The sequence below is a fragment of the Aplysia californica genome, unplaced genomic scaffold (assembly GCF_000002075.1).
Source record: "Aplysia californica isolate F4 #8 unplaced genomic scaffold, AplCal3.0 scaffold00066, whole genome shotgun sequence".
Classification (NCBI taxonomy): domain Eukaryota; kingdom Metazoa; phylum Mollusca; class Gastropoda; order Aplysiida; family Aplysiidae; genus Aplysia; species Aplysia californica.
The window spans coordinates 1,161,930-1,171,929 of NW_004797336.1; the positions used below are offsets into that span (position 1 = coordinate 1,161,930).

Sequence of the window (10,000 nt, forward strand, 5' to 3'; positions counted from 1 at the left end):
CACACACACACACACACACACAGACACACGCACCCACACCATCACACACACATACTCAAAAACAAGCACTCAAGCATACACATTCACTCACTCACACAAAGACAGGCACCCACACATACACAGGCACTCTGTTTTACACACACATGCACGCACGCACACGCGTGACATGAACACAATAACAGTAGACGTGAAAGGAATGCTGCTGCTCCCCGTGTTGGCTACCCATCCAGGTTTTAATGTACACTTTTTATTCACACGCATACTTCAAGGAGGGGGGGGGGGGCGGTCTCAACCAAATTCTTACAATGTCTTCCCCGTTCATCCATTCGTTTCATTAGGTATCATAAAGTAAATGCCTTAAGGTAGATTATTCACGAAGGCCGATTTTGGTTTGGAACATCATTACAGCTTTGATCTTTCAATAACTAATTATGTGGCGACACGGTGGAACCAGGCGCTCGTCAGTTTTGGGCATATGGAGTTATTGATATCATCTTAGAGTTTTTAATTAATTATCTCGCTTTTGATGTAAAAATGCGCGTGTATCTTGATTTCAGAAGTCGAGATATTTGTGATCGAAGGAGGTGGGGACGGTAAGTTTCAGACAGAGAACAATTATCGAGAAAAGGGCCTCCAAAGTTTGGTGACTTTCAAAGCTCGAGAGTCTTTGGAAACACCAAATTTACATTTTTGTGTCTTTGAGCAAGGTTTTCCAGTAAGATTGAAACAGAAATGTGTTTTTCTATCAACGTAAACGGTGAAGAGCCAAATACCGAATGAGTGGTAAAATGTCAATTTCCTTGATTTCAATACTTTGACGAGTACCTGATTTCACCACGATGCTTCACAATAAGCTCTATAGGAGGAAGCTATAACAATCTTAAAAGTACATGTATCAGTTGACACTGCAGTGTGTGCAGTGTGCAGAAAGATTGGGGGAGGGGATCAAGTCTTTTCATTCACACTAATTTAGAGAAAGATAGCAACATCATATAATCAACGAAATCAAACTCACCTTTAAGACAGCTTTTCAGTTTCGAAAAATTGAAGTAAATATTGTTGACGCTGTTGCCGTTCTTGCTCATACTATTACTGTTGCTGTTGCTGTTGCCGTTGTTCAGGTTGACGCTGTTCTTGCCACTGGACCGCGACTGCGCGGAGGCAGCAGAATAACTCCCAAGCGTTGCCGTAGAAGTGACGGAGTTGTCTCGGCTGTCCGGAGACTCCGCTCTCAGGCTGAATTTGACGTTCCGGGACTCGGTGGGGCAAGACGTGCTGGCGCTGTCCAACTCTCGAACGTCTTCGCAGCTCTCCTGCTCGTAGGCGCTCCTTGGAAGGTACAGGTTAAACCATAGAGAGGTTTACCTTTGAATAAAAGTTTAACGGCCCTTGCAACACAATTACGTTATTTAAGTGCCGAAGATTAGAAGTATGACGAGAGAGTAGCAGACACAAAAAAAGAAGATTTAGAGATTAGGACGATGGCGTTTTTTAACAGGAAAGAAGGAGCTGACCTCAGCAGTACCCACCAACCCCCAATGTCTGTAAGTTGCTTAGGCTTATGTTTGGAGCTCAAACGACGTGTTGAACAGCCCTGTGGCACATCTCATCCTCTCTCGTTTTTAAAAATTTCAGTTAGAATAGCGAGTATCCAAGGGACACACCTTTTTGAAAGATTGAACGTCTATTTTACTATCACAAATTTGCTGAGAAAAGAAATCCAAGTTTTCACTTATTATAATCTTCTGCTATGATGATGCTACTGCTACTACTACTACTACAACCACCACCACCACCACCACCACCACCACCACTACTACTACTACTACTACTACTACTACTACTACTACTACTACTACTACTACTACTACTACTACTACTACTACTACTACTACTACTACTTCTACTACTACTACTACTACTACTGCTGCTGCTGCTGCTGCTGCTGCTGCTGCTGCTGCTGCTGCTGCTGCTGTTGCACTACTACTACTAGTACTATTAATTACCTTTACATTAATATTAATGGTTATATGTAAAAATATGATTTGGCGTACATATTTTTTTATATTCATACCATTTCTGGCTATAGCCTTCAATTTTCTCTGGTCTTCCCGATTTGTTTTTATCGCACCTTTTGACATTATGGCGTGTATGCACGCACTTTTGTTGCTATAGCTTGTAGTCAATAGATTTTCCATTATTTCATTGTATCGTGTTCCTGAAGAAGCCCTTTACAGGGCGAAACGCTGAACTTATATTAAATTTGAAAAATCTACTAAGTCTCAACCCCTTTTAAAAATTAATTAATTTTTTAATTCCCTTCTACCTACAATGATGATGATGGTGGTGATGATGATGATGATGATGATGATGATGATGATGATGATGATGATGATGATGATGACGACCACCTCTTCAACACTGGTGGGCCGTTGTCTGTAGTGCTGTTGGGCTGGCTGTCCTTGTCCTCCTGGTGCCCAGCCCAGCCCTGCAGGTCCTCGCTCCTCCTGCTGGCCCCGCTGTGGCAGCTCCTAAGGCTCCACTCGTCCAGCTCGGAGCTCTCGAAGCCACAGTTGCGCCACGAGTGGCGCTCTCGCCACAGCTCGTTGTTACGCAGGTTCTTCGAAGACTTCTCTACCACTGGAAATAAAATCGTTAAAACGAATAGAGCAAAGGGAAAATATTATTCAGACACGTATTTATGTTTTTTTTTAACCGTAGCTTTTTGTCTCTCCTCCTCCTCCTCCACCTCCACCTCCACCTCCACCTCCTCCTCCTCCTCTTCCTCGTCGTCGTCGTCGTCGTCGTCGTCGTCGTCGTCGTCGTCGTCGTCGTCGTCGTCGTCGTCGTCCTCCTCCTCCTCCTCCTCCTCCTCTTCCTCCTCCTCCTCCTCCTCCTCCTCCTCCTCCTCCTCCTCCTCCTCCTCCTCCTCCTCCTCCTCCTCCTCCTCCTCCTTCTCCTCCTCCTCCTCATCATCATCTTCATCAACATCATCAGCATTGCCGTTCTCCTCCTGGATCAGAGTGTAAGCCTTTTCATCCACATTTCCTTTTCCTGGACTAGTCTCTTGAACTTATTCCTGTTGATGGAGGAGCTCCTCTGTATCCAAAGATTAAAAAAAAAAATCTGTTTGCTTGTGTTTCAGAAACTTAAAAACAGTTACAAGGTCAGATAGTTGGCCCTCCGCCCCCAATCTGCAGTGGTTTATTGTTTCTTACTCTGTGCAAACATATAGTATTTAGACCTAATCAAATGGTTCTGATTGTAAATATGTTCGCCGCTATACCAAGTAGTGAAATATATCAACTTGTTTACCTGTCCTGGGCAACAATGTCATTGTACGCCGGAAGGTCCATAAGTGCTCAGTTCCTCTCAGCACCAAAGCCCGCAAGGTATCCATACTAATTGTTCCAGTGGCTGTTTGATTATGGCGACGTCTTTCCTTTCCAGATAATCGTTGATTTCTTCTTTCTCCCCTCTCTATCCCCATTTTCCGCATCCTGATGATTTGCGTGGTGTTCTGCCGTCTCCCTGTATTCCTCATCCCCCCAACTTTTCCTCCAGGATCTTCAACACTTTTCCTTTAACAAATTTCACCTCACCATCAACCACAGCACTGCCTGCCAGCCTATCAGCCTCCTCTTTGCCCTTCACTTCAGAGTGCCAAGGACAGAATATCCACATGATGGCTTTAAGTGATTAGTGTTGTATTTGTTTCATCCATTCACTCCGAAACAGCCCTTTTTCAACCCTTCGCAGGATGCTCTGGGAGTCAGTGACAGTAATGAGATGAGCAGTTCTTGGTCTTGTATTTTAAAATCAGCCAAATACAATTATTCTTATTTCATCTTATCTTATCTTAGCTTATCTTATACGTTTTTTTCCTACTATGCTGGGCTACGATGTGGATAACGTTGCTTCGAATCCACAATCATGAGTTTTCAAGAGGACCTTCAAGAGTCTCCTTCTGCATGGCTCGGTCTTATCGGAGATGGACATTCAATTCAAGCTTCTACTCTTGAAAAATAAAACAACAACAAAAAAACTCAACAACAAACAAACAACAAACCAAACAAACAACCCCTCCCCAAACAACAACAACAACAACAACAACAACAACAACAACAACAACAACAACAAAACAACAACAACAACAACAGCAAGAAGAAAAAAACAACCCAAACAACGTACTGAATGAAAAGAGGGGCTAACCCACACCACGGGTACTACATTACCACTACGTTTTGACGTTACGTGGAATTATTAACACATATTTTTGGAGTAGATAGAGAACTGCGGAGCCTCCACTGGGGCGACATCTTTCCCCGCACATTACTGATTGACCTTCAAGGATTGTTAAAAGTTTGAACTTCTAAATCGTACCTTCTGTATGCATTATTAGTATTCACAGGGCTCACCCCAAGAGCGAGATCTTCTTTAGATACTCATGCTTGTGACGAGAAGGGCATAACACTCATACTTTGAACAGAACTGTAAACTGATCGTGCACCTCTCTGCCTATGACTTACCTCCATCCTGAAGGTTTCGGCGGCCTTCTTCTTCCTCTCCGTCCATTGGACTGCAGCTGTACTTCCGGATCAGATCAGACACTCGAGCATTGGCGTTGAATTCAATAGAATCATATTCGCTGTCTCGGGCGTCCGGATCGACTCCAGAACCCACAAGTTTTGAACGAATATACTTGTCGCTCGAAGAGACGTGGGCCTCTTTTTCCGTTGGTACCGAGCAGTCTTTCATTCCTTTCACTACCTGAGAAAAATATTCCTGTTTCGGCGAGAGAGCTGGTTCGACGGCGGGAAGGGACCAGTCGCCTTGACTCCATTCCATTATTTTTTCTCTTTCTGTCGGTCCACGATGACGGGAGCGTGGCTTGGTCTCATTCCTGCCTCCTTTAAAATCTGAAGACGGTTGTTTATGTTTTTTGGCTTCCTGCGAACCCCTGGAGCCACTGCGATACCTGTGACTCGTCTCTTTGCGGTCTTTTCTTAGATCCCTTGATTTGCTCCTCTCCTTGCAACGTGCAGAAATATGTTCACGTGGTCCGTTTCTCCCCTTGTCATACGCAGAACGACGCTCATGTGACCGGTTTCTCTCTTTGTCATATGCAGAAAGATGCTCTCGAGATTTGCTTCGCTTCGTGCCATGTGCAGAGCGATGCTCTCTTGACTCACTCCTCTCTTTGTGATATTTTGAATTATGTACATACCTGCTGCCAGATGTTCGATGTCCCCGTTTCTCATCCATTTCTCGATCTGCCAGGGCGTCCCGGTAGTGATGGTGCCTATGTCTGGAAACATCTCCTAGGTCTTTACTGTAACTTTTCTTATGCTTAAATGACTCCCCGGGTTCGCCCTTTCTGGCTTCTCTCTGGTTCTCGGAATAATATGCGCTGTGACCATGATTGCGACCACGATGCTCCGACTTGTGATGTCTCCGATGAACTCCTGAAGTCAAGGCTACATGCCGCTCTCTTCTCATGTGCTCGCTCGGGGAACGAGAGGAGCGAGAGTTGAGTGAGGCAGACCTGTGTCTGGAACCGTGCTTTGGTGCTCGGTCAGGCGGCTTAAGTTTCTCCCTGGGCGTGACATACGACTGGCAATCTCGGTGTGGCTCGGAGATTTGGTCCTCGTTCGATTTTTCTGGGAGGGTTTCGTAAGCGCTAGCGGTTTGTCGTGATGGCTTTCTAACTGAACCCAGCCGAGATGACAGAGATGTTTGACTGCAACGAGATCGAGACAAGGATCTACTTTTTTCTCCAGCTCTTTCCGCCAAAGAAGGAGAGCGAGACAGAGAGCGGGAGACCCTGGTGGCTTCGATAACTAGTGACAGCGCTTGGGCGACTTTAGCTGCTGCAGACATGGATTGCTCAGCCACTTTGATAGCAGCTTTGAGAGAGCCGCGTATTGTAGACGATCGGGGGTGTTTAGAGACTTCTGCAAGGTGCTGCTCTAAAGGCTTTGAACAGTCATCCGACATGCAAGCTGTGTCATCAAGATTACCAGTGGTTACCTTCGAAACCTTTTCCGTAGTAGATTGTTTCCACAAACTAATATCTTGAAAGGCGTTGTCTTCGTCGTCACAGATAAAGGCTATTGATGACGTCGGAGAAGTAGTGGAAGCGTTTTCGGGGCCCTGAGGACCATCTACCTGGTATTTGATCTCAGTAGGTGCTGACAACATCCAATCTTTCTTTCTGATCTCACGCGGACTGTCCCGGACTGAAGTACATTTCCGTCCTCTGCCCTTTTTTCTACACGCATAGCACAGCTCTTTTGTTCCCGATCTGCACGTGCAGCCTGGAGGCCTTTCTGTATGAATGATTGTGGGACAACTATCGAACCGGAGTGAGCAGACCTTCGGACTGTTTGAGTCTGACGCCAGGGAAGTGTACATCCTTTTCCCGGAGAGAGTGTCTTCATTGTACACGCTAGAGTCCGCTTGCGCATGTATAGACTGTTTGCCGTTTCCATCATCGCTTTCGCCAGGCTGCAATCCGAAACCGTCATCCGAAATCATCCTCTTGACTCTCTCCAGCCAGTCCTCTGCTTTCTTCAGAGCGTCTGGAGGGTCATCCATGTTCTTGACATTCTCCCCGTCAGGCATAGCAGTCAGTGGCTGCTTAGGCATGTCGTCCAGAGCCATCGCCTGCTTTTTCAGAGACAACATGCCATCTTTATGGTCGCTATTCTGACTCGAAGATGCGCCAAGAGCAGCTGCATTTGATCCATTGGAAACATCAGCTGATTTTTTATCTTCGGTCTTTTCCTCAACATCTGAGCGTTTCTGGTCTGAACTGGAGTAGAGAGAGGCCTCGGACTGGGTTCTAATCTCAGTGTTCCCACTTTTGTTTTTGGACTCATATTCGTTTTGGTTTTGGGGTTGGCTTTGGGTTTGACTTTGGCTTTGGCTCTGGGTTTGGCTTTGCGTTTGACTGGAGCTCATCAGCTCTCTTAACATGAACTCTGATCTGTACTCGCTATCACCGACTCGAGGTTTTCTTCCGCCATATTGATCGCCCCACAGAGAACGGACGCCTAATTTCCCCTCTGAGTACGGGGAGTAATCTCCAAAATCGTGAAACACTCCATCGTTATTAGAGAGAGATCGAGTGGTTTTCTTTTGGACGACTCCTATCATCTCAGCGAATTCTGGCTCTCCAACTGACATGGCTTTTCTTTTGCTCTTCGGCGACCTCTCGGTCATAACAGTCTCTGCTAGCTCCGACAACATTGCCTTGTCATTGAATGGAGAGTCACCTTGGCTGGTGGAGTAATAGCCCACTCTTTGGCCACTGAGGGGACAAGCGTTACATCTCCCGACTATAGCTGGGTCCAGGTGAAGAGGGTTTCCCTCTCGAGCACCATCAGGGGTACTTTTATTAGAGAGATATTCCAGGGGCGGGGGAGGGAACTCGTGATGAAAGTCAAGAGGTTTGCTTCCGTGGTTTGTACCGGAAGAAGATATGGAATCCGATTCAGAATTCCGCTTCGAGATCGTTGAGGAGGTTTTGACATTGAGTTTCACCGATTCTTTGGAAGCAGACCCGAACTCATCCGCCCCGGACCTGTCGCTCTGGCTTCTGGTGCCGTCTGTGTGGTATGTCTGCTCGACACAGGCGAGGGCCGAGCTGGCGGGAGTGATGGGCGTGTCGTCTGCTCGGGAGAAATCATCTTCATCCTCAGACACGTCTATGTGCTGCTTGTTGTGGGACCTGTCAGAGGGAATGCCGGGCCGACTCGCTCTGCTTGGGGGTCTAGACACAAGGAGAGAGTGTGTTATATATGTAGGAAAAAGAAAAAAAATCGTTAGACACCAGCACGATGAGTCGTTCTGATTAGAAATGAGGAAATTTAATGGTATAAAACTTCTAAAAGGAAGAAAAAAGAATGAGATGAAGAGAAAAACAAAAATGGAAAAGGCAAAGAAACACACGCTTATTCACGTATCTCTAACAAATAAAGAACACTTTGTTTAAGCTGCATCCTCCATTCCTTCTAGTACTGTAAAAATGCAACAACAGTAAATAAGGTCCCTCCATCTGGCATGCAAATCGAATATTTGCACGTCATTAAACGGAACATGAGAAGGGAAAGAAAAGAAAGTGATACGACAAGTCGCATGAAAGACTTCGTGTCAGGTTAAGATTGCGTTTTAGTAAGAGTTTTACTGTACTTGCAGCACAAATTAGTCATATGTGTGCCGAAGATTAGAGGTGTGACGAGAGAGTAATATACGAAGGAAAAGGGGGATAGATAAAGGCGAAAGGTGTTTGGTAGGAAAAAAAAGGAGAAAACGAGACCGCCCGCCAACCACCCACTTCGTATCAAGAAAAAGAAGGCTGAGAAAGAAGCACCTTAGAGGCCTTAACGACAGATGAAATTCGGAGAAGGCTTTGTTTAGGAGAGAAATGCATCTGTTCGTGTGTCAAGTCGGTGTGAGATCCCGGTGTGGCCACTGCTTTTCGCTTTTGCAAAACAAAGAAAGGTGTGACTGAGGGAAAACAATGGGGAAGGGAGTGTTGACTTCTCTTAAACCCCACTGCCTACCTTTAACCCTACTTTAATCATTTTTTGGGAGAAAGGGTAGTGGGAGGGATAACTGAACACAGATTATCCCAAAAATGATAAAATTATCCACCTTACGGCGTTGTTTTCCTCGACTACTTTCCCGTTCGGGCGCTCCCCCCCCCCCTTTTATTATCTCCTCTGTTGACTTTTTCACTTTCCCCAAATGCAACACTTTGAGATTAAAATTCTAAGAATTAACAAACTGTCATTTACGTTGACACTATTATCGCTTGTGTAATTAAATGCGTGGGTGATCGTCACAGGACATACAATACAGACTTGTACAGCAACAACGCTATCGTCTGTTGAATGAATTGGGTTTTTTGGGAAAAGGGGGAGGGGGGGGGGGCGTAATGTAAGTGCTTTATGCGTCAATCGAAACAAAATAATTTAAGTGGCTGCTTCGACCCTGCCTGCCAGAGCTAACCCGAGATGAGAGGAGTAACCCAAACTACGAGCAGGAAGACTGAGACACTCGATAAAAAAATTGCCCCCCCCCCCTCAAACACGAGAAACTAACTCCGGTCTACTGCGTGCTACGGCAAAGTGCCTAACCACTACTCTACAGACACCAGTGATTGTACTGTCTCCGCTGTTATCGGAACCATTCTAAACAATCAAAATTGTGTTGACGTATGCAGTCTCAACAAACACCCAAAAGAAGAAATCATTAGATTTTCAAAATTTATTAGACTTGATGAATTTTGACAGGAAAAATGTTTTTTTCTTCTGCAAACGTACGAGGCGGCTGGACGTTCTGACACCGGCTAGGATGTTTGCAAGAGGAAACTACTTTTGTGGTTTTTGAGCGAATCTACAGGGTGATTTTAAAAAAATAACTTTACAACTTTTTTCTGAATATCTCGCGCAAAAACTGTTCTAGAATGGTGTAATTTGGAACAGATATAATTAATTCAAAAGGAATTTGTTTGATATAAAATCCACGAAGAAGAAACATGTTTGGAAAACTGAAACGGCTAAAAGAAAGAAGCACCCAAAAACGCAAAGTTCACCAATGTTTTAAAATCTTGTAAAGGAAGTCGTGAAAAGATAAGTTGACCTTTTTCTGTATTTTCTCTTTGACATTAACTTTCCATCCCTGTGACAATCAAACAATATTTTATTTCTTTTACAAAGTTTTAAAAACCTAATGATTTCATTCTGGAATTCATAGAAACAGTGCTCCACATTCTCACCTTTGGACTCTACACATTTTTAACACGTCGTTCGAAATGTTTAGTGGCACCCTGACACAAGGACCAGCTAAACCATCAGTTTTTAAAGCCACATACACTGCACATGTCCACTAAGAAGTGGCTTCTAGTGGGGTGCCCAATAGACAGCATTTTTGGAGTTAACATATCCCGCGGGGTGAAAATGGGCTTTACACTAAACCAAATGTCATCGGGGAA

The 10,000-nt window shown here is 44.9% G+C and overlaps 1 protein-coding gene across 1 annotated transcript in view; it reads right to left on the reverse strand.

Annotated features, from left to right (window-relative positions):
* The window catches only part of LOC101858996, a 20,621-nt gene that overhangs the window by 5,752 nt on the left and 4,869 nt on the right, over positions 1-10,000 (reverse strand). Inside the window, exons 5-7 of the mRNA XM_035968535.1 lie at positions 4,530-7,774; positions 2,412-2,640; positions 1,016-1,329 (exon numbers count right to left, since the gene is read on the reverse strand). Coding sequence (XP_035824428.1) covers positions 1,016-1,329; positions 2,412-2,640; positions 4,530-7,774 — 3,788 coding nt within the window. The remainder of the gene's footprint in view (positions 1-1,015; positions 1,330-2,411; positions 2,641-4,529; positions 7,775-10,000) is intronic.